Raw genomic sequence first — 27,880 nt, forward strand, 5'->3', positions numbered from 1 at the left:
CCCGCGGGGCGGGCGGGCGGTGGAACGCCCAGAACACACGGGTCACCCCGCGGGGACCGCTGCAGTGACCGCTGCTCTGACTGCTGCTCTGACTGCTGCACTGACCGCTGCACTGACTGCTGCACTGACTGCTGCACTGACCATTCCACTGACAGCTATTCTGGATGCACAGAGACCACTGCACTGACTGCTGCTCTGACCGCTGCAGTGACCATTCCAGTGACAGCTATTCTGGATGCACAGTGACCGCTGCACTGATCGCTGCAGTGACTGCTGCACTGACTGCTGCTCTGACTGCTGCTCTGACTGCTGCACTGACTGCTGCTCTGACTGCTGCTCTGACTGCTGCACTGACTGCTGCTCTGACTGCTGCACTGACCATTCCACTGACAGCTATTCTGGATGCACAGTGACCACTGCAGTGACTGCTGCACTGACTGCTGCACTGACTGCTGCACTGACCATTCCACTGACAGCTATTCTGGCTGCACAGTGACCGCTGCACTGACCGCTGCACTGATCGCCCAGCCACGCAGTGACTGCTGCACTGACTGCTCGTGCTGCACAGTGACTGCTGGACTGACCACTGCAGTGACCACTCTGCTGACCACTCCTGCCATGCAGCAGCCACTCCAGCCACGTTGTGCCTGCTCCTGCTGCACGCTGACCACTCCACTGACTTCACCTGCTGCACAGTGACCACGCTGGCCAAGCAGTGACTGCTCCCATGCAGTGACAGGTGCACTGACCTCTCCCAGCACACAGTGACTGCTCCTGCTACCCCACTGTACAGTGACTGCTCCCACTGCCCTGCAGAGCAGTGACTGCTCCAGCCCTGCAGTGACCGCTCCCACAGCACAGTGACCACTCCTGCTTCACAGGCCTCTGTTGCTCACATTCGTTTATTATTTTAAAACACTGACAAAACACATCACACCATCATCTATATATATAAATTTACTTTTGTGCCACTATAAATTTATATATATAGAACCTTTAAATCTCTGTACATTCAGGACACACAGTTCCAGAATAGCTGCACTGGCTAGAACAGAAGGATTTTCATTATGAAAACACAGAGAGGAGGCGCTGATATCAAAAACACAGAAAAAAAGAAATTAAGAAAGAGTGCAAAATCAATGAAAGTGCAAAAAAGCTTCTGTTATCATAATCACACTCCCTCCACAATATGGTCCCCATTTCCCCCCTCCAAGGACGAGCAAGCTTCAGTCAGCAGAGACAAGGGCTGGGCTGGAAGAAGGGAGACAAGCTGCAGCCCTCCTGTCTTTCCCTCTCTGCATCGAGGAGCTCTCCTGGAGGATGAGGAGTGAGGAACCCATGTGGCAAAGTCACATCCCTCTCCTGGTTCCTCCTCCAACACCCTCATTGCTCCCACATGCACAGATGTGCCTCTGCAAGTAGGAGCTGCCCGAATCCCCAGCCCTCCTAGACCATTTGGAGGGTGATCTTCTCTTCTGAAAGTGCTTGTGATCACCATGGAAAGCAGCAAAGGAAGGTGAGGGCAGGCAGCTGTGCTCTGGTGGGGCAGGCACACCTGCCCTCCCTACTGAGTTCCAGGCTTGCTGTTCTCATGGAGATGGAGACCTTGACTCGCACTGTCCCAGTGCTGCCCATTTCCATAAGGAGAAGGAAACATTTTTCCAAAAGGCTCCAGCTGCTCCCATGCACCCAGAGTCAGCCACAGACCGGCCCCCCCAGAAGACATCCCATAGCTGAGGCTGGAGCACGTAGTGGGACTTGTCCCATGGCTCCATCTAAACCCTGCCAACATCAGCTGCAGGGGCAGGAATGGCAGAAACAGAGACTTGGGGACCTCCACTCAGAAAAACATTTGACTTGAAGAATTCTTCATTGACTTAGAAATGCTGGCTGCAGTCACATCTCTTGAAAAGGTCCCAGAGGGGAATCTGTGGGCCAGACCCAGCCCACTGTCCTCTCTGGCTTCTTAGTGACATGGCAGTGAATGCCCCTGAACTAGTCAAGCAACAGGAGAAGGACAGAAAACTTTGGTGCTTCTGCCTTGGTCACAGCTGTCCTTGACAGTCCCTGAGGGGGGACTCCCACTCAATGCTCTGTGGGGATGGAGGACCTGCCAACGTCAGGGTGCAGCAAACCTTCCTTCTCTTGGCCTCCCTGCTGGGACCAGGGACAACTGCTCACAGAAGACACATCACACGAGACCCTGGGATGGGCGTCTGCTGCCTCCACAGCCCCAGAGACCCCCACCCTAAAACAGCAACACACCAACAGCAGGGGGAATGGCGGCATGGTACTCCCACAATCACCCATCCACACATACACGATGCTTTGGGTTTGGTTTTAAAGGACACAGAAGGTTATACGTTTTAACAGTAAATAGCCCTTGACCACCTACAAACCCTGTAACTCCCTCACCCAGACAAATCCAACAGCTTTGTACCCCAACAGGTAAATTAGCCTGAGAGGCTGAGGAAGCGACGCTCAATTCAGCAGGTGTGTGACACACCTCCCTTCTCCCACCACCCCTCCAGAGGGACTGGTGGTCCTGGCAGCTGCTCCCAGCACACAGCTCAGACTCAGTGGGGATTTGGGCTCCAGCTCTGCAGCCAGACCCCCCAGATGAGGGGTAGCACCTTGGCAGTCTGGCTCAGGTCATGGCTGTTTTTAAGAGGGAGGTAAGGAGAGCCCGGGGCAGGCAGTGCTGTGGCTGGCACAGTGCGGGGATGCACCTCTGCCAGTGTGCCTGGTGCCCAGGCAGGGCACAGCTTGGCTGCACCAAACAGTAGAGCAAGAGCCGGTGGCGCTGGTTGTACCCAGCCCTGGGGGATGGCAAGGGCTCGGCTCATGGCTCCTTTTCCTCTTCAGCAGCACCTTCTGAACTCCTTATCACCTCTGCTGTCGCAGGGAGCCCTGTGAGACACAAGGCTCTCCCCCCTTCACTGTAGTTTCAGATCTGATGCCTGGGTAGCTCCTCTCCCAGCACCCTGGGATGGTGCTCAGTCCCTTCCCCAGCAGGAGGAGTGATTTCACACGTGGGAATACCGCAGATGAGATGCTTTCCTAAAATGGGTCCTTGCAAGTTCAAGGGCAGTGTGAGGGAGCCTTTTCATTCCAGATCACACCTGGAAAAAAATCTCAGCACTGTCCACAGCCCGAGCTGAAGGTCCCAAGGCTCCTCCTCTTCTCCTCCAGCACACAGTGGCCCAGAAAGAGACTCTCCATCAGCTGAAGAGACCAACTTCCACACCACTTCCTGCAGATGAAGGGTGGCTTGTGGAGTGACTTTGGGACCCAGGGACACAGCTTTTCATTCCCACTCCTTCTCTCCACAGCTGGCCACGCTGCAGTGCTTGAAGAGATGCAAAGATATAAAAAAAGAAAGGAGAGGGAAAGCTGCCTAAATCAAACCCAAGCAATGACAAAACAAAGACATGGATAAGTTGCAAGTCCTGTGGGAAGAGCAAGTGGCAGACACTTCAAGAACAGGTCAAACATGACCCCAAATATTCAGTAACAGAGTCAAAATGCTACATTTCCATGGGAAGCCTCAAACAGGTTGACGTAGATGTGACAGCGGCTCCCAAAGCAGTGCTGCTCCAGGACACATTGCTGGTGCACTTGCTCACATCTCTGCATCCCTGGCTGGGCACTGGGAAAGGGGGGAAATTGGTTTACTGGTATGTCATTTTTGGGAATGGGAAAGGAAGCAGACCTGGGACTGGGCCCCTGGGCAGGTGGCCATCCTCCAGCACTGCACAGGCACAGCTGCAACAGCTCCCACATCAGGTGTGCCAGGGTGATGGATTGTGGAGAGCAGTGTGGGGACCACCAGGAGGCACAGGGCCCCATCAGAAGCTGCTGGGACTCTGCCAGGACCTCCAGGAATGTTGGCTTTTCTGGCTCAGCAGCCCTTTGGTCCCTCCTCCATTACAAGGGACAGTGTTACATGAGCATTCCCAAACTGCCTGTGGCCCTGTTGGAAAGGTGCTATGTTCTGAAAAGGACAGAAACAAACCAGCTAAGTGCCGGAATTCTTTTAGCTCTGCAGGTAAGGGATCCAGGGACAGCAGAAGATCCTGCTCTTCAGACAGCAAAACCAGGGTGCCCTGTGAGGGCAAAGAGGGGGGAGAAGGCATCTTGGCAGAATCAACTCAGCCAACTCAGGAACGCCTTCAGAAGCAACTGTGGATCTGCCTATTGGAGCAATGGATGCTTCTTGTCCTTGGCAGCTGTCTCCACTCTAGAGAGGGCCTTGATCCTAAAACAAGGACCAAAGAGGGCCTGACTTTCTTTGTAAGGGACTCTTTAATAGGTGCAAGGGGAACAAGCTATCCAAGCATCCTTTCTCCCAGAGAAGTGCTGGACAAAACAGTCTGAAGCGCAAGAAATGGAGCCTTTTCTGCACCCAGCCAGCCCTGGCCTGGCAGGGCCATGGGGCTGCTGCTTTCCAGGATAGAGGAATAAAGCACAGGCACTGGTTGTGGGCAGAACAGCAGCCAGGACAGTTGCTTCCTGAAGGGGCAAGAGGTGGCCACTGGTTTCCAGTGCAGTGCAGGGGCAAAGCAGTCATCAACTGGCCTTATAAAGGGAAAGTCAAAAGAATTCAGAGAAAAAGGCAAAATGAGCAGAAGCTCCTTCAAGAATGTCCCTTGGAAATGGTGTTAGCACAAGTACCCCCAGAGGATCACACTGAGGGAAAAGCCCCAAATCTCTCTCAGCTGCTGAGCAAAGGCAAGAGCAGCCTTTAAGTGGGCGTGAGCATGGATTCAGGCAGCCAGTCCCTTCACCTGCCTGGGTGACTTGAGTAGGTGTCAGCCCCCCACTGTGACACCCTCCACAGTGCTCCTCTGGCCCTCAGCGCCCCTGACCCAGGGCAGGCACAGCAGGACATGGGGGCAGCTGTGGCGCTACGATGGGCCAGTGCCACGTCCACCCTCCTTCCCTGCAACTGCCCCCGAGGCCTGGGGCCAGCCTGGGCCCAGCGCTGCAGGAGGCAGCGTGGAAGAGGATGGGAGATGGACTGGTGGGAGAGTGGGTATGTGGCATCTGGGAGGACAGGAGCAGGATGTGACAAGCTGCGGTCGGCTGGGGGAATCTCTGTCATGACCAGACAGTTTGGCAGCACCAGTGATGAGGGAGGATCCCCGATGGGCCAAGAGAAGTCACTTTAAGGTGTCATCAGCGTTCTTGAACATGAGGATGGCATTGTAGATCTTGAGTGCTGGGCCCAGCTTGACACTCATAATCTTGACGATGTCAGCCTGCGTCAGCAAGAGGAATGCCTCGCCATCGATCATCTGGGGAGGAGAGCAGGACAAAGACACTCACTGCAAACCTGGGCTGGCACTCCTGGGGACAGCCAGCACCAGCACAACCTGAGCAGGAGCCACAGATGACCCCAGAGAGCAGAGCAGGGGCCAGCTGCAGCATTCCCACACTGCCCCAGGGAAACCCCAGCTGGAAGCCCACGTACCCAGCAATAGGACAGAGGGGCAAATGCCCTTCCAGGGGCCATCCCAGGAGCTCACACTGCGGCCAGATTGGGATTCTGTGCTGGAGCCCCGTAGTCCCAGCACAGAGCCACCACAACCTGCTCTGGGCAAGCAGCCATCCATTCCCTGCTCCAGGGACCAGCCCCTGTGGACACTGCCCTAGTCAGCTTTGCCTGCCTGAGCATCCTTAAAGCACAGGGGTCATTCCCAGACAGGGTGTGACAGTGGCTGTACTCGGAGTGCCCAGGATCAGCCCCGGGTGTCAGAGCCACCCCCACCACACCTGCCCACAGAGGGTCCAAAAACGCCCTGGTGAGGGGCAGAGGGGGAAAGATGGAAGAGTGAGGAGGAGCAGCTCTCCTCAGGAGGCAATGATGCTCTTAAGGCTGCAGCACCATCCTCCTCCTCCCTGCACCCACATCCCCTCAGAGGGTCCCTCCATCCCCCATGCTGGGGGAACAGGGCAGCACAGCTCCCTCGGGGTCAGCAGCTCCCCTCCTGCCCTGTATGGGCACAGCCAGGCGGCTGCACACTCCCATGCAGTGGGGCTGCAGGGCAGGACCACTGCCAGGTGCTGGATGTGCCCTCAGCATCCAGCAGCAAGCCACTGCCACCGGCCAGTTTCTCCAGGCCCTGGTGGCAAACAGCTATTTGTCCTTGACCACCTTCTCTGATTTGCCAGCCCTTCTCACCTCATCCTTGAAGAGCTTGGCTTGGTCCTCACAACCCGTCAGAGTCTGCACAAAGCTAAAAACCTTGGAATAAATAAGAGAAATGTCAAGACAGAGCAATGTTTTTGGCTGGAGACCCACCCTGAGCCCTCATCCTTATATTTTAAGCCCTGCAAGGTGCCACAGGGCTCTTGGGACAGAGGCTGCAGTTGCTTTGCCCTCCCATGCCAGAGCCCACCCCTGGCCCTGAGCACAGGCACTGGCCTGTGGGGGACCCAGGGGGTAATGGAGACATCAGGGGATCATTCAGGTTGTCAGAGCCCTCTGAGATCATTGAGGCCAACCACTGACCAGCACTGCCAAGGCCACTACTCACTAAGCCACGTCCCCAGGTGCCACATCCACACACCTTTTGAACACTTCCAGGGATGGTGACTTGTCTTGGGTTGCAGTATGTAACCAAAAGTGTGTATTCTGTTTGCCATCTGTTGAAACTGGCTGGGGAGGTGTTTTTCTTTATCTCTTGTATAACCCACTCCTCGTAACTCCAGGGGGGAGGGGGCGGGTATCTTCTGTTAATGGGCAGCTGTTAAACCTGGTGGGGCAGGGTTCCTTATCCCTTCCAGGACCCATCCTCCCTCCAGGGGATATCTGCTGTTAATGGGCCATTAAGGCTCAACGCATGACTAATAAAATTACATCATCCCATTGGGAGATGCTCCACCCAGTGGGAGGAGCCCAGCATTCCTACCTGGATAAAATCTGAGAGTCAGAACACCAAGGCAGTCTGTTTTCCACTGGATTCCCAGAGGAAGACTGGACTCATCTTGCCGCCACTGGACCCTTCTACAGGATCATCTCAATTCCAACAGAACCACTTCTGTCACTCCAGGAGGACTCATTTGGACTGCTCCCAACACCCTGACCAACAGGGTGTCAGGTTCTATCCTGACTCTGTCAGTATTTCTAGGATTTTTTTGTTTGTCTGTTTGCTCGGCTTTTTTGTACCATTACATTTGTATTTTTAATATAAATAGTAAAGAACTGTTATTCCTATTCCCATATATTTGCCTGAAAGCCCCTTAATTGCAAAATTATAATAATTCAGAGGGAGAGGGCTTACATTCTCCATTCCAAGGGAAGCTCCAGCTTTCCCTGGCAGACACCTGTCTTTCCAAACCAAAATATGACTCCACCACTGCCCTGGGCAGCCTGTGCCAGTGTCTGAGAGCAGGCAGGGGATGCTGGGGCTGGTGCCAGAGCTCCTCCGCCTACTCAGGCCTTAACAAGGGTCACCACAGCAGCCCAAGAAAGTGAACAAAGGTGACAATGTGTCCAGAAGACCCCTCCTTGCTAGCCCAGGGATGTGGCTGCTGAAATGCCTGGTGCGTGTGCCACGGTGCTGCACAGACAGGCAGGGTGCTCCCAGCCACACCAGCACATCAGGGGCCAGCACGAAGCCATCCAAAGCACCTCACCTCATCAATGGTCCACTTGGCCACCGTGGCTGCTGTGATGCCAGCCACCCCTGGCAGCAGCTTGCAGTGCTGCTCCCAGCACAGGGACAGGGAGCGGTCAGGGTGGGCGGACAGGGCGGACATGAAGAGTGACTGGTGCATATTGTCTGAAGAAATAGCTGAGGATAAAGCACAACATGTGATACAAGGCAAAGGACGAGAACATCCCATGCAGGTATCAAGAGCTAGTGGCTGTCCCTTGAGTCAACAGGGTGTCAGTGTATCCAAGTCTTCACTTAGGTGGGATTAGGGATGCTGGGGAAAGAAGTTGAGACAAGCTTGGCTTTGCCTTGTTCACATGACCTTTAATCATTCATTTTCCACTCACTCCCAGCAGTAGGGTAGGTGGCAGGACAGCCCGTAGTGAAAGAGATGCTGGATGGCATACACATCAGGCACCTGCTTCTGCCAGGCATCAGAACTAAATGCCAAGCCAAGTGTCCAGCATCAGTTTCTGTGTGGCAGCGATAATTTGGCACTTCACAACCACAATGAAATTTTGGGGCACAACTTCCCACTATCCTGTCTGAAGAGGACAAAGCACCACAGAAAATACACTGCCACAGAGAGGATCCTAATTCCCTGCCCTAAAGCATTCAAAGATTCCCAGCCATAACCCCAGAGCCAAACTGAGGAAGCTTTGTGAGCCTTGGCACAAGGCAGGGACATCCCTTATCAATGGTAACTCTGGCAGCTGACCACAAGCCCCTCACTGGGGAGGACCTGGGTGAGCCAAAGGAGACCTGCCCCCAGCACCCCTCGCAGCCCAGCTCCTCCAGCTTTGCCCTGCAATGACACATGGCAGAGGATGGCACTTACTCTGGAAGTCTTCTTGCTGGATCTTCCGGTACTTTGGAGGTCTCCCTCTAAAGAGACAGGAAGACTGATGTCCGGCTGAGCTGGGACTGGCCCCAGGGCCCTCCTCCCCAGTGCCTAGAGCAACGTCTTGGCAGTGGGAGCAGAGACCCCTTGGACCCTGACCCAAAGGGTTGACAGCCAAAGCCAGAAACCGTGAGAAGAAAAAGCGAGAGAGGTGTCTGGCAGGGCTGGCAGGACCGAGGCTAAGGAGCCTCTGCAGCCTGGTGACCCCTGCCAGGTGGGCAGTGGTGGCACAGGGGCCCTCCCTGCACAGGGTTTGCTGGCCGTGCCCCTACCTCCCATGGTGCCGAGATTTCTTTCGCTGAGGGAAACCCATCGGGCTCCTCTTGCGAGTTGAGGCCTCGGTGTCAGACAAGTCAGCCTTCAGCCTGCCCTGGTTCTTCTCTGCCAGCGGGCACCCTGAGAGGCAGTAATGGGCTGTGAACCTCCCCGTCACATGGCCTGACCCATCGCAGCCCGGTGTGGGGCACTTCCTAGAGAACAGAGGGGACACAAGCGTTGGGCCCAGCTTGGAGCAGCACTGGGGACGAGCCAGCAGGGCCACCCTTCTGCCCCCGAGCATGGGCAGCCGTTGCCCTGGCCATGGAAGGCAGAGGAAAGATGGGCTGAGCGAATTCCCAAGGCCAGGCTGCTGGAGGCAGGGGCAGGGCACAGCCAGTCGCTCCAGGTACAATCCTTGGCCTTCTGGCATCCCTGCAACCCTGGGCCAGGCACCAGTGTGCTGATGGAGCAGCTCATAGGGGCTCCCAGAGTCTCCATCTTCCCTTGTCCCCACAGGCATCCAGCCCATTCTCAGAGCGAGCAGTAAGCATTTGCCAGGAGCATGGCCAGCAGAGAAACCCCCAGGAGGCAGAGCTGCCCTCCCCATCCTTGTGCATACTCCACCATACTGGCTCCTCCTGACACCAGCCCAGTGCTGCGGCTGGCACTAGACCCAGCCTGGTTTCCCCTGGAAAAGGTCCCTCAAGTGACTGCCTGAGTGAACCCATGCACTGCTCCTTCTTAGAATTCCCCAGCTCAAAGCCTGACAGGGAAAGGCATCCAAGATGGGTAGGGGGAACAGCATCCTCTCAGCTGGTGTCAGTGAACAGCATCTGCACTGTCCCCTCCGTAGCCCACAGGTGCCCATGGTAGGTGGACACACAGGACACCTTCAGGGGCTCTGGGGCTGCAGGACAAGCACAGGAGGGGCTCACAGGGGTTACTCCAGCTGGGGTCCTGGTGCTGCCCCAGGGCTTGGCCTGGTGGAGCAGGGGGCCAGGAGTGGGGTGAGTTCGGGGAAAGGCCGGATGCTGGTAGGGGTAGCAGGTGAGGAGGAGCAGAGGAAGAGCTGGCCCGACCTGGCAGGGAAGAAGCTGGGCTCCTCTGGGCCATGCCAGGGAGCTCACCTGTGGTGAAAGCTGTACTTCGAGCTCTTGGAGTGAGGGATGCTCTTGCAGCCCAGGCTTGGGCAGCCCCCATGGGCAGAGGAGGCTGGTTCCTTTGGCCCTGCAGCCAGGAGGAGAGGAACAGGAGAAAGGCTGTCAAGGCTGCAAGCCAGGGCTCCGGGCTCCCTGCCTGCACCAAACCGGGAGGGCTTTTCAAACTGACAAATCCATGGAGTGGCCTCTCCTCCCCGCCCATTCTAAGCCAGAACCTGCCCTCCCATTTCTGTGCACGGGCAGGTGGCAGTGACAGTGGTGTCTGGCATATTCGTGCCCTCTGGGGAGGAGCTGACACAGGTGCAGCACTTACTGAGAGGAGGCTGCAGTGGGTGTCCCGTTTTTGAGCACCAGCCCATGGGATGGATGTCTGGATGATCCGCATCAATCCAGAAATCATACACGTGGCTCCAGCCGTCAAAATGGACCTGGGGAAGCAAGTAGAGGGGTCACCCTTCAAATGCCAGCTCACCTCTCTGAGGAGCTCTGGAGCCCTCTGAGTTGAGAGCAACCAGCAGGCTAGAGCTGAAGTGCAGCACAAGGCTGGAGCCAGGCACAGGGACCTGCCCACCTGGGCACACTGTGCTTCCAGAGAGCATTCCCTGTGAGCTGGGAAGGGCGGGAGCGAGCCAGCACAGTGCCTGGACACAGGCTCAGCACTGACGCTTCAGCACCCACCTTTATCCTGTGATCTTCCACGTCCTCCACACTGGCCACTCGGATGAAGGAAGGAGTCCTCCTGTCCACTGCCTCCAGCTTCATGTTGACCAGGAAGCCGTGGGGTGGGCGCTGGAAGAGCCCAGTCAGGGGGAGCAGGGTCCTGCTTCAGGCTCCTGCCCCATCAGCAGCTTTCCCAGCACTGTGTTCTCCTCAAGCCCAGCTCCCAACCCTGGCCTGGCCAGGCAAGAGCCATCCCAGCTCACAGTGGCAACAGGAGAAAACAGGAACAGGCTCCCTGCATTTGAGCTGTCTTTAACAAGATGTGCCCCAGGGAAGAAGGTCTTTAAGAGACATATTTTGGGGATCTATATTGCAACCACGCTTGGCTGGACACAGCTGCCAGTGGTGCAGTTTGAGACAAAAACTAATCAAGCAAACCTAAATTATCTCCCATCACTCAGCTCCTGTTTAGCTGAGGGCACAGTCATACTCCTCTTTTTTCCCAGTTTTGAACTATTTGCCCAGAACAGCCCCGACTTCTGAACCCTGAGTGTCGATCCAAAGCCTAGGCCTGTGGCAGCAGAATACAGAACATCACTGGACTTGTCACAAAAGCAAAGACCTGACAATGAAGAAAACCCACATTCCTGCCCAGGTGAGGTGGAGCAGATGATGTGACACTCACCACTTTAAAGGCCCAAGCTGGGACAGCAGATGCTCCAGTTTCTTTCAAGTACTTTTCCCAGGTGAAGTTGTCAGGATCAGGATAATCTAGAAGGGGGAAGATGCAGAAAGTGAGGCACTGCCTGCAGGAAGTCAGAAAGTACCCCAGAATGCCCCACTGCCTTTGAGAGCCAAGCAAGTCTGTGCCAAGCACATGGGAACCTGAGAGACACCAAGAAGTGCTGCTATTTGCTCATGGACTAGGAAACCCACGGTACAAGGAAGCAGAAACAGAGGGGTGTGCACAGACAGCCGGGGTCCTTATCGTATCTCTGAGTGGAGACTTGGCCCAACACAAGCAGCATGCTGCACCTGAACATGTGTACAGGAGCCTTGGCAGGAGGTTCAGGAGGTTTGTGCCCCCACGCCACCCTGGGAAGCCTGAGGGGATGCACTCCCAGGCTGCACCTGAGTGATCACTGACCCACCTTGAGGAGGGGTGAGGGGTTTGCCGTGCTCATGACACCATCCAACGGGGTGAATGTATGGACTGCTGGGATCACACCTAGAAAACATACCAAAGCTCTTACACAGGGCCCTCTGTGGCTGTCTCTCCAGCCTGGTCCCCCAAGAGCCGCTGTGCATTTACCAGTAGTCGTAAGTATCATCCCAGTTGTCAAAGTGCACCAGAAAGCGATTGTCCACCACGTCAGTCACTGTGGCAACACAGATCAGGGAAGGGTTCATGCGGTCCACAGCTTCGAGCTTCATGCCCACCTTGAAGCCTGGGGAAGCCTCCTGCTGGCAGGAGAGAGGGGCAGGGCTTTTTAAGAGCTGCAGCCCCAGCTCCTTCCTCACCACCTCCCAAGCCTGCTGCAATGAGGCACCTGCCCAAACCCTCCCAAAACCAGACCCACTCTGACTTCCAGACAGGCCTGGGACCACTCAAACTCCCAGATGGGCAGTGTGCTGCTGTGCAAGGAAAGAAGAAGGAGACAATAACTTAGCCTGGCCACACAAAGAAAGAGAAAAAGTGATCTTCAGACCCTCAGGATCTTCTATAAGCAGTAAATTCCAAGAGGCAAAAAAACCCCCTTCCAATTGACACTAGTTCTGATTTTGTCCCAAAACACTTGTTTGTGGTCACAGTCAGCAGTGACCAATGCTTCAGGCATGGCAGGAGGAGCTGGGATGGGGCTCTTCTCCCTTCCTTGCCTTTATTTCTTGGATCCAGACTCTGTGCAAAACACGGCATCATACACACTGGTGGGGCTGTTGCAGCAATGAACAATAAATAACTTGGGGAGGCTGATTTGCCAGTAGGATGAGGTTCCTCTGCAGGTGACAAAGGAACGATCAACATTTTCATTCTCCTATATTCCCACTTTCCTTATCCAAGCTTCCATGTGAAAAAAAAATATAGGCAGACACAGAAACAACGAAGACACAGAACAGAGACAAACGAATTATACTTATGAAACATTAAGTGATGTATTTTTAGCCAAATAACTGTTGAGATGAGTAGTTGCTTCTCCTCACCAGTACTTCTGTAACAGATTTAATTGTCCATGAGATCAACCTGGATGAAACAGAACCAGACCAGCACCAATTCTGGGCATATCAAATGAGTGTCCAAGCTACAGATCCTGAGCAGCAAAGTGTGCCACATGCTCCTGGCTCTTGAGCACTGTGGGCTTGAGGGGTGTGGGATGGATAAAGCAAAGCCCAGTGCTGGTGGAAGCGTTTTGCTCAGCTGGAGGGGAAGAGTCACAGCTGAACCTGTAGGCTCTGGCAGGAAGGAGATGCTGCTACTCACAGTGTTTCGGACCATGAAGAGGTGCTTAGGAGCTGCCTGAGCCTTTGTTAACTTCAGGTAGTTTGTCCAGCTGAATTCTTCTTCCTTATAACCTACAACCCCTCAGGAACAGAAATGAGAGCAGTGAGTTCACAGCCAGGAGGATGTGAGGGTGAGCCTGGCCATCCCTGACCCACTGTCATCCCGCCAGCATATCCTGCTGCAGGCACACAGGATCTACAGCAGCCCTGGGATGCCCAAAGCTCGTGTCTGAGGACTGATGGGTGGTTTTGAAGGGATGTTAGGTAACATGAGCAGTGGAGTGGAAATCCAGAGCACAGCTCCTCCTCTGGTCCTGCCTCTGCCTTGGAGCACAGCTGGTGGCATTGGGAGATCCAGAACAACAGGGCTTTTCCTCAAAATGTGAGCAAGCAGAGGTGGGTGCCTGAAATATTGTCCTGTGGAATTCCCCTAGTACAGCAGCATCCCTGGCCCCATGGAGCCACCCTGTCTCCACATCAAGCTCTACATCTGGCCCACTCTTCATCCCCTTCCTTCAGCAGGACCCATCCCCTGAGATGAATTAACTCTTTACCTTTGGGGGGCTGGAGTTTGTGCCCTGTCTCCTCAAACCAGCCAGCGGGGTGGATGTCAGGGGAGTCAGCATTCAGCCAGAAGTCATGGCACTCGGAGTAGCCATCAAAGTGGAGACGCATCCGGTAACCACACACCTGCCAGCAGGGAGGGAGGAGAAGGACAGGCCCATGAGACCTGCTGCTGCCCCTGGCTGAGCATCACACCCCCTCCCACACACCAGCTCAGCATGGGTCACTTTGGGAAGCCAAAAGTCAATCACAGGCCAGTGCCCAAACTGGGAGGCACAAACCGGTCCCAAAGGGTGTCCAGCATGGAACAAGGTCAGTGCAAAGCCACCAACAAGCCAGCCCAAAGAAGGGATGTTCAGGCTGGTGCATTAAATGCCATGGTGGGGCATCTTGCTGGATCCAGCAAGTGCAAATACTTCCTTTTCTGCAGCCCAGGAAGATGCTGGTGCAGGGATTTTGGCTAAATGCCACACTGCCTGCCTGGGGAGCTCTGCAAGGCAAGGCTGTTTCGGCTGCCATGTGGCTGAATGGAAAAGTGGATCTGCACAGACACAAGGAAGGGCAGTGGGATGCCTCCACACCCTCCATCTCAAGGGCTCAGACCTCCCCCTGTGCTGTGTCAGGGTGACAGAGAGACCAACACAGCTCCACAGTGCTGTGTCCTGTCCCTCCAAGCTGGCAGGGAACTCGCTGCTTGTTTGCCTGAGGTGCTGGAGCAGCAGCTCATCTCCTGCAGCGACAGGATCTGTCTCCTCCAGGGGCCAGCTGGGAGCACCTCCCCTGCCCCAGAGCCTCTGGCTGAGCAGGAGCCAGGAGGAACCAAGGAACACAGGCACTGGAGGCTCCTTACCTCAGCCACTGTCAGGATGAAGTACATAGATGGGTGCTGCGGGTCGATCCCCTCCAGCTTCATCCCCACTTTGAAGCCATTCTTGTGCTGGGAAGCTACTTGGTACTGGAAATAAAAATTAAACTACAATGTAAAACCAACACAGGGAATTGAGTCTGGAACCCATCAGGGGAGTAACCACCAGGCAATGGGAGCTGCTGGGACCAAGAAACTGTGGGCCACAGGTTATGCTGTCATCCAAATTTTAATTTTTTCCCATAGAAGAAACCCAGTGTTTCACCTCCTTACAGATTTACATCTCTTGCTATTGGCAAGGCAAGGCATCCCTGGGGTAAAAGCTGCAGCTGGGGCAGTGGAGCACAGACCTGACTTGTTCGCAGCACAGCCTCAGGAGAGCCCACCTGGCTTCCAGGAAGGGCTGAAAAGGCTCCACCACCTTGCCAGACTCACAGCAGTGTCCTAGGCAAAGGTGGGGTGTTTGGGATGGGGGCCAGCACCCTGCTGGGGAGTGGGACTCTGGACAAATCAAAACTGGAGGCTGCCTGGTCACTTCCAGCTGACAACGAGCTTGGCTATTGCTCAGAGTCACGCAAAACAGGGAAGCAAGGAAGAGAGGAAAAGGAGGAGGGGTGGGAAAAAAAAGGGAAAGAAAAGAGAAGATGAGAGAGGGAAAAAGACAGGAAAATCCCAACTCACATCCTGGAAGAGATCTAAAGGGGCAGCGACAGCTTTCTGCTCCTCCAAGTAGGACGCCCAAGACCAGCCTTCTTTCTTCTCCTCACTGGCACCTGAGCGCAGCACAAACGCACACAAACGCTGCTGAGGGGCCACTCCAGCCCTGCCCTGCTCTCACACAGGGTCCTGCACCCCTGCAAAGCTCAGCACCATCCTACTAGAGCCCTTTCTCCAGCAAACCAGGCTGGCTGCGCCATGAGGGGCAGAGCCAGGAGCCCCCATGACCCAAATGTCCTGTGACTTGCCCTAGTAAGGCACCTGGGCTAGTGGAAGGTGTCCCTGCCCATGACAGAGGGTGAAACCAGATGGGCTTTATGGTTCCTTCCAACCAGTCTGGGATTCCAGGGAGTGTGAGGAATGAGCCATCAGGACACCTCTGCAACATCAGACCCTCCTCCAGCTGGAACATCTGCCATGTCCATACAGGATGAGTTGGGGCAGCCAGCAGGATCCATGCAGAGGTCTGGGAATCATTCCCAGCTGCAAGGAGCTCCCAGACAGTCAAACCAGCAGCAGGCTCACATCCCAGCTCTGCCATCCTCTGCTCTGAGACAGCCACCTGAGCTCCTGTGGCACAGCAAGGCCACTCTGATGCCCTAGAGATATATTTACCCATATGACAAAGAAGATAGCATTGTCTCTTCATAGGCAGGGAGGTGACCCTTCATGCCCTTGTGAAGGTCACAAAGGCCTTGCCCAAGACCTATGAGACACAACCCGAGTCGCTTGCTCTCCAGCTTGTCTCCCTAATTTGCAGCAGCTGAAGGGACTCCAGGGGTGATGTGCCTATTCCATTGCTGAGGAATTCCTAGCTACAGGTCAGCCATAGCAGACAGACTCAGGCAGGACAGGCCACAAATGCAGGGGAAAAACAGACCAAACAGACCAACTCCTTCCTTCTTTGGGCTTAGGGGAAGAGGAGATGGAAAAACCCAGAAACCTAGGGAAGAAATTAAAGCTGAACTTCAATGAGCAAGGTGACTAACCTTGCTTTGCTGACACTTCAGAGTGAAGAACACTTTTACTATTCATTAGAACATACAAAAAGTGCCAGGAGTGGCTGGGGGATCTGTGAGTACAAGTTCTGCACTTCTGGGGCAAATACACCAAGAGTCAGAGCGTACACTGACTGCTGCACTGAGGCATCCAGGTGTGTATTTTGTTTGCTGAAGTACTTCTAAAACAAGAGAAAATAAAATGCTGAAGTAACAAAGCTCATCACTGCTTATTTGTATGCAGCAGAGAAGGTTACATGCTCAGGGCTCAGAGTGAGCAGCAGGTGTGAGATTTGAGATTCCTTTTTAATGGTGGTTAACTCAGTGTAACATCAGGGGTTAGTGTCACCTGGCCCCTGCCACTGTCCCTGCACTTGGATATGGAGAGGAGTATGAAGCTGGAACAGTTTAATTTTTAAACTATTTTGAGTATGACCTTCAGTACTCAAAGACAAAAGGTTTCCCATAAATGTTTATTTTCAGTGTTTCCCAACATTTTCCTTGACACTGCAGGGAAAAAACCAACCAAGCAAACACTGCATCCCGCAGCTTATCTCCCTCCATGTCGACAGCTCTGCTTTTAGGTTCTCTGATGCAGTCTCAAAATAGATCCCCACGGGATGAGACAACCCCAAAGCACATGGCTTCAGTGGCACCACACCTACAGGAGCAGCTCCCAAACTTGTGAGCTCCTGATGCCACAAGGGAAGCTCCCCATGAGCCCATCCCAAAGGAGGGCAAAGCCACACGTGGTGCAGTCCTGTTCTTGCTCAGGACAGTGCCCCTGGGAGCAAACACAGTGTCCACGAGCCAGAAACAAACTGAGCTCCCAAAGGGAGGGACAGGAAGCTCTGTCCAGCACGGGCCAGTGCCGTGTCCGTAGGGGTGCCCTCTTCCCATGGAGAGAAAGAGAGGAAAGGAGAGAAACGGAAAGAGACAGAGAGAGCAGGATCAAGCAAGCAGAGGAGCTCACAAGCCTTCAGGACCACGTGCCAGTGCATTGCAGTAGGTGTTTAATCCTTCAGGAGCACCAGAAGGGTCCAAGCCTGCAGTGGGACCCCCCCAGCCCCAGCAGGAGCGCTCACCCCACCGCCCACCCTGCCCTCCGTACCATGCTGGCTCCCATTCCATGCCTCGGCCTCCAGATTGCTCACGGCAGAGTCCTCCACAGAGCTTTTCCTCTCTTCCTGCTTCTCCTCCTAGACATGAGAGCAGAAAAAAACAGAACCCAGGTCCACACAGAGGTTTTTGGCTGTGTGTTGTACCCTCACACCAGTGTCCAGGGCCATAGTGCCCCTCCATGAGGTCCATGGTTTGACCAATGCCTGGCCCAGAAATGGACTGCCAGAGAATCTGATGATGGGAGCTTGCAGGGACTTTGGTGCTGACTGGTAGCAATCACACCTAGACTGGACTGCTACAGTCAGGACTGGCAAGCAGAGCTTCCTTGCCTTGTGTCAGTCTCTCCCTTCCTCAGGACACCCAGCACACAGACAGACACGCCTCTCCTTCAGCCCTTACTTTGGTAGCCCAGACTCAAGAGAGCGGCTGAGAGTGCTCAGCACTACAGCCCAGGCCTCAGTGCTCCACATGCCAAACAACCAGCCTAGAGCTAGGAGCCCTCCTCTCCACACATTCAAGTCTTTTTGGCATTTTGGCCAGCCCGTTTCCCGTTTGACCTGAAGCTGACAGAGCCCGGAGCAGCATGATGAGATGTGAGCAAACTGGGCTGTCAGTGTCCCAGTGTCCCAGTGTCCCAGCCCCCAGGACACTGGCTGCACACACCCCCTCCCTGCCTTTGCCTACCATTTGCTCAGATTCATATTCTTCCTCCGAGGGGCTCTGATAGTCCTTCCTCTTTCGTTTCTTCACAGGCTTGAGGATTTCAGTGGCATTGGTGCTGCTGGCAGAGTTTTCCACGATGACAGACCTGCACAGAGGGAGGAGGGCCAAGCACTGCAGCGAGTGCAGCACGGTGACACTGCCTGGGGTGTCAGTAAGGGAGGGCCTGCTGGATAATCACCGTCTCCCCATTATTTACTCACACGTGCTCCCACCACTCCTGATGGATGTATGCACATAAGTTGCTAAGGGTTAGAGCCAGGGATGGGCCAGAGTCACCCTCACACACTTGTGTGTCAGAAACATGAACGCAGGGATGGATCTAGTTTAGTATCAGGGCCCTAAGCTGCAGCAGAGATGCTGGAAAACGAGTCCTGAGAGTCACACACTGATCAGGAGTAGGCTGGAAATGCCCCTGTGACCTGTGGCCTTCCACTGCTGCTCAGCCTGGATGCCCCCACTGCAGCAACCTCCTGCTCCAGCAGATACGTGTTTACAAGGCCATAAATTGGGCAGGAGAAAATCTGGCTCCTGTGCTTCCTGCTGTTCCCTTGGGAAGTTTTCCTTCCCCCAGCCTGCCCCCAGAAACAAGGGGCACACACGGGACCCCCAGCACCAGCCAGAGGCAGATGCGCTTACATCCCCAGCCGGAGCACGTGGAGCAGGGCACGGAGGGAGAGCAGAGGGATGGATTAGGCTCTGCAGGGCACAGACCCTCCCTTCCTTTACCTCTCTTTGAACTGCTGGTGGCAGTGCTCGCTGCAGAAGCCTCTGCCGTCCCGGGCCCCGTCCCACACGTGTCTGCGGCCGCAGGTATCGCAGTGGCACAGGCCTTCTGCTGCCGGCAGCGTGGGCTGCTCCGGCACGTCTGGGACACAGAGGAGCAGTGAGGTACAAGGAAGGACAGCAGACACAGGAGACATTTGCCTCGCCCACAGAGACACAGACAGCATCTGCTGGATGGTGGCACCCACCCCACAAGTGCCACCACGGCGCCCTTACCCTGAGCCACAGTGGGATTGTCTCTGCTGGGGAGTGCTACCTCGGAGTCCCCATCTTCCTCTGTGTGACCCTCCTTTACAGCTTCCACAGGAGGCATCTTATCAGCACTCACCACCTTCAGCGTCCCGTACTCATTTATCCGGAACTGTACCATTGAACAAAAAGCAAGGAAAAGAGTTAAGGAGGACAGACAGGTAACTGGGTGGTTGGTCTGAGAGTGAGGGACATGCTTTGGTCGTCAGTGTGTCTGACAAGAGGACAACTCTTCTGAGGACAGAGGTGAGCACAGCACCCCAAGCCCTGTGAAGGTGCCCTGCCTGCAGCTTGTGCTGAGCACTCAGGTGACACCAGCACCAGCTGGAGCTGGCAGCTGGGTGGCTGGAGGAGGAGGTGTCCTGAGGCTGAGCAGCAGCTGAGAAATGGGTGCATTTTCTGCAAGCTGTGATGCACTGAGGGTACCCCAGACGAGCACAAGGCCACTGCTCCCAGGGTGAGGGCAGGAGCTTGGGCAGAGCCAAGTCCACAGCACAGTTTGGAAGGGAAGATGTCCTGCACAGCACGTAGCACCCTGTGCCTCCTTGTGCAGGGCAGAGCTGCTGCAGCCCCCCAGGCACCTCTGTCAGCCCTGTGCTAAGCTCCCAGCATGGCAGGGTGATAGGGCAGGAGAAGCGCTGGAGCAGCTGAGGGATCCTTCAGCTGGGTGCAGGGAGGCCACGGCACATCCTGGTGCTCCCTGCTTGTCACAGGCTGAGGGATTCACAAGCAGCTGTGGGGACAGGCAGAGGGGTCAAACCCAGTGGCCCAGGGCTACACTTACCCGCAGGTTGCTCCCAGGCAAAGTTGCCACCCCATCTTTCCACTCCAGCACACGGACTGTGCTGCAGGTCTGCACCCCGCTGATCTGGGGAATGACAGCAGCTGTGATGGGCTCATTCCCTGCTCCCCTCTCTGGCCTCTCGGCCCCTGCGCTCCTCTGGGGCTCCCGGGGAAACCGCTGGATTTCTAAGGTGCTCGTGGGAAGGTTGATGGCAGTGGCGCTTGCTTGAGAAAGGAAGAAAGACAAACAACCAGAGGCATACACAGAACACTTCAGCGATGCAAACAAGGCTCAAAGGCAGCCCAGAATCCAGAGAACATGGTCTCCCGGGTGAGGGCTCTGCTGCGGGCCAAAGCACAAAGCAAGCAGAGTGATGCAAAAAATCTGCAGCCAGTAAAGGCTCATGCTGGGCAGTGGCACCAACATTATCCATACTCAAGGGTTCCTACTTCAGCCTGATCTCAGACTTTCTGTGCCCAGGGTCCACTGATGTGACAGGAGTTTGCAACTTCCAGTTTAGTTACATTAGTTACAAGGAACACACTGTGCAAACTGAGAGCCTCTCTGCAGTGAGAAATGAGGCACCAGGAAAAATTGGGAGCTCTGCTTCTAGAGAACACCCCTGCTCTCACCTAACACACAACCATGCTTTGCTCAAACACCTCCTAAATGACACCAGTCGGCTGCACTCAAAATTGTCCCAATTTTCAAGAAGGGTAAGAAGGATGACCCTGATAATTACAGGCCTGTCAGTCTCACTACAGTGCTTTGTAAAAATCATGGAGTAGGTTATTCTGGGAGTTACTGAAAAACACTGGAGAGACAACGCAGTTGTTGGTCACATCCAGGTTCACAAGGGGAAGTCCTGGTTAAAACAACTGAATTTCCTGCTGTGGAAAGCTCACCCCACTACCTGTCCAAGCAAACCCAATAGATGTGGGTTTTTAGGATTTCAGCAAAGCTTTGATACTGCCTCTCACAGTATCCTTCTGGACAAAGTGTCCAGTACAGAGTTCATCTGGTCCATTGTCCTCTTGGTGAGCAACTGGATGATGGGAATCCTACAGCTGGGCTCAAAGCCTTACAGGAACTGGGTGCACATCAGGCTGCTGGCCACGAGCAGTAGAGTCCCCCAGGGTTTAGGGCCAGTGCTCCTAAACTTTTCATAAATTACCTGGATGAAGGAATTGAATGTCCATTAAGTAAGTTTATCAATTACACTCAATTAGAAGGAACTATGGACACCCTTGAGGGTAGAGAGGCCTCACAGAGAGATCTGGATAGACCAGGGAGCTGGGCAATCCAATCACCAAGGGCATGAAACAAGAGTGAGACCTGGATTCTGCACCTGGGATGGGATAATCCTGAAGAATTGTATGACTTGGGGAGCAAGATTGGAGAGCTGTCCTGAGGAAGGGGCTCAGGGGCTGTGGGCTGAGGGCAAGTGGAACAGGAGCCAGCAGTGCCTTGGCAGCCCCAAGGGCCAGCCCTGCCCCAGGGGACATCACAGGGGTGACTGCCCTGCCCTGCTCTGCCCTGGGGCAGCCTCACCTCCAGTGCTGGGGACAGTTTGGGCCCCTCAGCACACAAAGGACATCTGAGGGCTGCAGCTGTGTCCAGAGGAGGGGACCAGGATGGTGAAAGGTCCCGAGGGCAGGACTTGGGAGGAGCAGCTGAGGCCACTTGGCCCTTTCAGCTGGGAGGAGAGAAGGCTCAGGGGTGACCCCATTGCTGTCTGCACCTTCCTCCCGGGGGGCAGGTGCTGATTTCCCCTTCTGGGACCAGCAGTGGGACCCAAGGAGATGGAATGAAGCTGCCTCAGGGAAGTTCAGATGGGACAGGAAGAAAAAGTTCCTCACCCAGAGGCTGCTCAGTGCCTGGAACAGGCTCCCCAGGGAAGTGGTCACAGTGCCAAGTTCAGGGTGTGTCTGGACAATACTCAGTCCCTGTGGTTTAATTTTAGGTGGTCTAAGCCTAAACCCTGCCAGGAGCAGGGTTTTGGATTCAATGATACTTATGGATCCCTCCCAGTCTGAGCTGTTCTGGGATTCCATGCTAATGCAGCAGCCCAGGAGCCCGTGGCCCTGCAGAGCAGGCACCCAGCACACTCTGCTGCTCTGGCTCAGGGCCCCTCACATCAGGGCTTCAGTGTAAAGCTCAGGAAGATTTGATTGACCACAAACAGTCCAAACGATGTGGGATAGCCACAGAGAACGTCCAAGATGGCAACAGCAGCTTGGCTTTGCCTCCCAAGCTTTGGGAGGAGCAGAGCTGCACAGGGAGTGTGGGCTATCAAGGCTGGGGAGGCAGCAGTTGGAGGGGACTGCCCCACATACCTGGTATGATGAAGGCAGTGGTGGGCAGGTGGGTGCTCTGCACAGTGCTCTCGGTGGTGACCACGTGGACACTGACCTCCCCAGCAGCACTGCCCTTGGTGCTCCTCACCACCTCCATCTCCCCCCTGCTGTCCATCACCTTGCCTGGGCACACAGCGAGGCCCTGCAGGGCAGCAGGGAAGAAATCAAGTTGGGTTCCACTATAAACACAACAAAGGAGCGAGGAAGTGACTGCACAGGATGGTCTCTCCCAGCAGAAACCCCCTCAAGAGGTATTAAAGATCCACTGGAACCACATGAAGGTCACAGCTGGCATCAACACGACCCATGAAAGCCCCTGTTGTGAGGTCCCAGCTCAGAGCCTGCCAATGCTGAGGGTTTTTTCTCACCTGGCACCACCATAAGATGGTACGAGTACGACAGATCCACCACCAGCTGCTCCTGGCTCCCACAGGGGCCTACAATGCTCCAACAGACTGTGACTGAGGGCTGCCAAATCCCACCCTGGAGCAGGCAGAGTTCCTTGCAGGTCCCCTTCCAGCTCTCCCGTTGGAGTATCACCCTTGATCTTCTAACTGGCTGCAAGAGAGAATTTCACAAGTGACAGGAGTTACTGGGGGTATGACTGGGGAGAACCTGATGTCCCCTGTACCCCACCTGAGTTTCTCATGGGACTAGTGATGCTCAACCTGTCTAGCCACGAATCTCAGGGAGGAAGCAACAAGTCAGGGCCTCCAGGGCACGACTGGCCCTCAGTGGCTGTGACCAGCCCCCCACCCATGGGCCCAGGGGCTCCACGTTGCAGCAGCACCCTCTCCAAAGCACCTGCTGCCAGGACGGAGGCAGGGCTACAAAGATGACCACGGTCCTGTCTTGGCCCCTTCTGATGCAATTTGAATCTGAAAGGGAAGACATCCATGTGGAAAACAGGATACTCATTTTGATGAAGCCGAATTGGGCTACAAAGGACAGTCTGGAATTTTAAAAGCTGAGACATTCAGATAAAGGTGTTACAATCAGAGGGCACAGAGTGGGATGGTGTGATCACATTGAGGGGAAGATGTACTTCTCCCAGTTCTGTCAAGTTTGTGACCAGAAACACCTGATGCTCAACTGGCGAACAGCACAGACCTTTCAGGCTCTGCAGGTGCAGAAAAGCAATGTTAAGTGTCAGGACAACTGAAGGAACTGAGAAACTAATCTGAACACCAGCCTCCAAGTGAAAGCCAAAATGAGTTTAGTAGCCAACCTGTTTCAGTGCTTCCTAATACCCAGTAGGAATCTATCTGCTTTTTTTGCCTCTTAAATCCAGTCAATCCTTGATTCATCATTGGGTCAAATATTTCAAGGACGATTCCTCATTTTGTGGGAACTTTTGTCTCTTTTAAAAAATCAAAAGAACTTGGGGCTGGAAATGCCTAGAAAGGAAGAGAAATAACTAGATCCAGTGCTCAGGTTCATGATGCTTCACCTGAATTTCTCACAGTCTCTGATGTAAACACAACAGGAAATATTTCCACAGAAAATGCCAAGCAGTAGTCAACATTATGGTTTAATTCTGGACACTAGGAGCAGGGAATTGGACTTGATAGTCCTTATGTGCCCCTTCCAGCTTGAGATATTCAGTTCACTCTCCAAATCCTTGCAGGGCTTGGCTGAGGCTGTGGACACTGGTTCTCTTGTGAGTTCAGGGTGAACAGAATGGATTTGGATTACAGATTGTGGTGCTGGTCTTTAAACTGGAAAAGCTGAACAACTGAAATTTAGGCCTTAACCTCCAGACAACCCCTCCTCCAGCAGCCTCCTGGGACAGGCCTCACTGCAGCCAAGGGCACATCCCAGCACTGGGGCAGCCTAGCTCAGAGGAGCCTCCAAGAGGCAGAGGAGCCCATCCACCCCACAGCCTTGCCCTACTGATGGACTCAGTGATCTTACAGATCCTCTACAACCTCAAGAAAGCCATCATTCCACCACAAACTGGGCCTCCTGTTCCCCTCATCCGTCCCTCAGCTGCAGTGGGATATTCTATGATTTGTTCTGCTCATTGCCCTAGATATTGAACAAAAGCTTTATTTATGTTTTTTTCCTTTTTTTTTTTTTTTTTTCTTTTCTTTTTTTTTTTTTAGCTGTTGTCTTAAAAAGCTTTTGGCCTACTCATGTCCCAGTGACACCTGATAAAGCTCTGCCCACCCAGACAAACCAGATTCAGACTGCTCAGCAGCTTTCAAACCCCCCTCCACCCCTCCCCAGCCAGCTTTTAGAAGAGCAGCAGTGGAGATGCAGCTGTTTTGGCCCTAACAGTGAGGCCCTGAGCTCTCCATTTGTCTTGGTATTGGGTGTAACTCCACATCGTACAGAGGGAGTGAGCAGGTGAGCTCCTCTCCTCAGCCAGCTGCCCATCCATTCCTCACACCCACTTCTCACTTCTGCCTTCTGCTGAGGGACAGCCAAGGATCCCTGGCTGGAAAAGCCAGGAAGGAGGAAAGCCACCCCAAGAAACCCTGGCTGCACACACATATACGTGGTCCCTCCAGAGAACACCACAATGTGCTGGCTGGAAGGTGGAATTTTTCGAGACAATTCTCATCTGGTAGTGCTCTGCTCCCTCCTGCTTTGCTCCTGAGATCCTGTGCTGTGCAAGGGTAGGACTGTGCACATGGAGGCTGTCTGCAGCCAGACCCCACCAGTCCATTCCAACCAGCTCTGAGAGCAGGATCAGTGTCTCTGGTCAGGGATCTCAGTCAGAGACAAACATTCAGGTTCAGGAAACAAAGAGAAGGGGTCCCTGCACGGCGCCTCACCCAGCAGGGAAGGCTGTCAGCACAGCACAGCCCGGCCACCCTGAGCTCCCGAGAGCTGGGGACACCAGCCTGTGCACACACTGCCCACAAAACACACGCTTTGAGACAACCTCTGCTGCTCACAGATGTTTAGCTCATCCAACAGGGATCACTGGGTGCTGGCACAGCCACGTTCCGGAGCAGGGACCCTGGGGCCTGCAGAGCATCTCTAGGGCTGCTGTACACACAAACCTCCAGCTCTGCCACAGCCTCACACACACCCTCACGCTCACCCTCTCACCAAAGCACGGCAGAGCCAGGGAATGATCCAGAGCCAGGGAATGATCCACTCCATGGGAAGAGGAGGGACACACTGCATGCAACAGGCCACAGAAGAGCATGGAGAAAAGCAGCTCCCGGCATGGTGCCGCTGCACAGCCCCGACAGCGCTTTATACAGCACGATCTGGCCGAAAGAGGCATTTCTGTTCATCACAAAACTGGCTCCAAGTAGTCTAATTCAAACAATATTAATACTTTGTGGCTTCTCAGAATTTTAAATATTCTTAAAACCTGCACTGATACATGCTGGAGGGCGCCCAGCTGGAAGGAAAGGTCCTGCTGGACACCAGGATGCCCATGGGCCAGCAAAATGCTCCTGCAGCAATGCAGCGTCCTGTGCTGCACTGGGAGCTGTGAAGGGAGGGGATCCTTCCCCTCTGACATATTGGACAGAGTCCAGCACAGGGCCATGAAGGTGATGAAGGGACTGGAGCATCTCTGCCATGAGGAGAGGCTGAGAGAGCTGGGACTGCCCAGCCTGGAGCAGAGCAGGCTCGGGGCATCTCATCCCTGAGGATAAATACACGGAGGGAGGCTGCAGAGGGGACGGGGCCAGGGACAGCCCCAGGGGCACAAAGTGACACAAAGTGACACAAAGAAAGGGCCCTCTGAGCTCAGGAGACACTTCTGCACTGGGAGGGTGGCCAAACACTGATGCAGGTGCCCAGGGACATGGTGGAGTCTCCATCCCTGGAGAGACTCAAAAGCCACCTGGACACATCCTGGGCAGCTGGCTCTGGGTGGCTCTGATGGAGCAGGGGCTGGGCAAGGTGACCTCCAGAGGAACCTCCAGCCTCAGCCAGCCTGAGATTCTATAAATTATTTTTTCCAGGAATTTATTCAGCCATAACAGAGAACTTCCCCATCCTTGCCATCAGCTGAGATATGGACTTTTAATTAACTCCAGTGGCAAAATTGAGCCTTTAAGAAAGACCACCAGCTGAGATCATGCTAAAACTGCAAGTGGCACACCAGAGCACTACAGAGACCTGCGGGGCTGCGAGCTGCTCCCTTGAATCTTCCCCTGTCTTCTGGCATTGCCCAGGGCAGGTGTTTAGGAGACTAATGGCACTGCAGAAAATACCTGCTTTGTATACACATGGGAGCACTCAGGAACACCCTTGGCACAGGCAGGAGGCCCAGTGGAGAGAGACAATCACACACTTCTTCCCTTCCAAATCTGACTGCTGCTCCAAAGCCAGGAGCAAATGCCTCCTCTGGAACAAACCAGGGGCCACAAAGTTCTGCTCCTGGGTTCTTGTGCGACATGGTGAGGTTTGGAGTGGGCCATAGAATTTATCAACATCTCAAAACCAGATGAAATGTCTTTCTGTGCAGTAAGAGGCTGTTCATGTTACACATTTCAAAAGAGCAAATAGATTCTGTGAAAATGGAGATCAGAGGGAGAAGGGCAATAAAGCAACGAGCCGCCTTCAGCTTTAGGTTCAGACACAGATGACAAACCAGAGACACTCAGGCTGGGTGTCACCTGCTGTCCCGAGGAGTTTCACTGTCACCAGGACCAGATTTTAGGCCTGTGGATCGGCTTAGACCCACAGGTGGGGAGGACGAGCACTTGCCAGAGATCCCATGTGCCACCCCAAAGGGGTCAAGGTGCCACCATCCAAGCTGAATGCCAAGGCCAGCAGGCAGCCTGAAGCCCGGGCACTTCCGAGGGGCACAACAGGGCCAGCCACACCCACCTCCCAGCGCCCCCTGAGAGCTCCAGTCCTGCTCACCATCCGGACCCGCACAGTCGGGATATTTTCCCACACTTATAAACAGACTGAAACATCTAAACAGGATGGATAGCTGACCCCAACATATTATTAACTGTCCAGTATTTTATTTTCTTTTATAACTAGTAAAGAAATCAATCCAGGACCTGCCCTGGACCATGCGGAACACCCCGTCCACGGCCCGGGCTGTCTGCGCACCGCTAGACTGGACCGAAGCCCTCCAGGCTGCAGGGCCCTGTCCAGGGCTGCAGCGGTGTCACTGCGGGCTCCGGGACGGCACCTGCTCACCCGGCGTTCGAAAAACACGCGAAGAACCACGGCCAGGCGTCCCCCGTGCGAGGCGCTGCCATCCCGGAGAGGCTCTCCGGGGGCGGGCAGGGCAGCACGGTCCCTGCGGACGGGGCCGGGCAGCGCCTCGCAGCTCGCAGCGCCGGCGGGACGCGAGCCCGGCCCGGGCCGGCAGCGCGGCGACGTTCGGGGGCAGCGCGGCTGCGGCGGCCCCGGCCCCGGCCCCTCGGCGCGGCTCCGGCCGCGGCCACGGGAGATGTCGGCGCTTTTCCCCCCACCCAGCGCCGGGCCCGGCCCCGCTCGCCCGGCCGGGGCCTCGCCCGTGCGGGCAGCGAGATGCGGCGGCGCCGGACGGGGACGCGGCGAGCCCGGCCCGGCCGCGCTCCTTACCTGCACCCGGGCGGGCGCTGCTCCGAGCCCCCGGCGGCGCTGCCCGGCCCGGCCCGGCCCGG

General features: G+C 55.0%; 1 protein-coding gene across 4 annotated transcripts; it reads right to left on the reverse strand.

Annotated features, from left to right (window-relative positions):
* Positions 1-886: 886 nt before the first annotated feature.
* L3MBTL1 (L3MBTL histone methyl-lysine binding protein 1) lies at positions 887-27,880 on the reverse strand. 4 transcript variants are annotated; one of them, XM_040080180.2, is made up of 23 exons: positions 27,819-27,880; positions 22,670-22,859; positions 22,281-22,443; positions 19,945-20,168; positions 19,128-19,272; positions 18,855-18,993; positions 18,090-18,213; positions 17,395-17,482; positions 15,250-15,341; positions 14,554-14,658; positions 13,694-13,829; positions 13,120-13,211; positions 11,953-12,101; positions 11,792-11,868; positions 11,326-11,411; positions 10,659-10,769; positions 10,294-10,408; positions 9,948-10,047; positions 8,835-9,032; positions 8,500-8,546; positions 7,642-7,799; positions 6,185-6,247; positions 887-5,297 (listed from the first exon to the last, which is right to left on the reverse strand). In XM_040080180.2, the coding sequence occupies exons 3-23, from the start codon at positions 22,414-22,416 to the stop codon at positions 5,163-5,165; spliced, it is 2,520 nt and encodes an 839-aa protein (XP_039936114.1). In that variant the 5' UTR covers positions 22,417-22,443; positions 22,670-22,859; positions 27,819-27,880; the 3' UTR covers positions 887-5,162. The 4 variants fall into 4 exon arrangements, with proteins under 4 accessions (XP_039936114.1, XP_039936112.1, XP_039936111.1 ...); XM_040080178.2 differs by having other exon boundaries at positions 11,953-12,104; XM_040080177.2 differs by having other exon boundaries at positions 13,120-13,220.

The sequence above is a fragment of the Hirundo rustica genome, chromosome 16 (assembly GCF_015227805.2).
Source record: "Hirundo rustica isolate bHirRus1 chromosome 16, bHirRus1.pri.v3, whole genome shotgun sequence".
NCBI lineage: Eukaryota > Metazoa > Chordata > Aves > Passeriformes > Hirundinidae > Hirundo > Hirundo rustica.

Bases quoted from the DNA above. Each gene is read 5' to 3' on its own strand.
- L3MBTL1 (XM_040080176.2), bottom strand. From the start codon at position 22,416: ATGGACAGCAGGGGGGAGATGGAGGTGGTGAGGAGCACCAAGGGCAGT. The intron at 14,659-15,249 runs GTGAGTTGGGAT...TTTTATTTCCAG, and splicing joins CTTTAGATCTCTTCCAGGAT to TACCAAGTAGCTTCCCAGCA. The intron at 12,105-13,119 runs GTGAGTAGCAGC...CTCTCCTGCCAG, and splicing joins TCTTCATGGTCCGAAACACT to CAGGAGGCTTCCCCAGGCTT.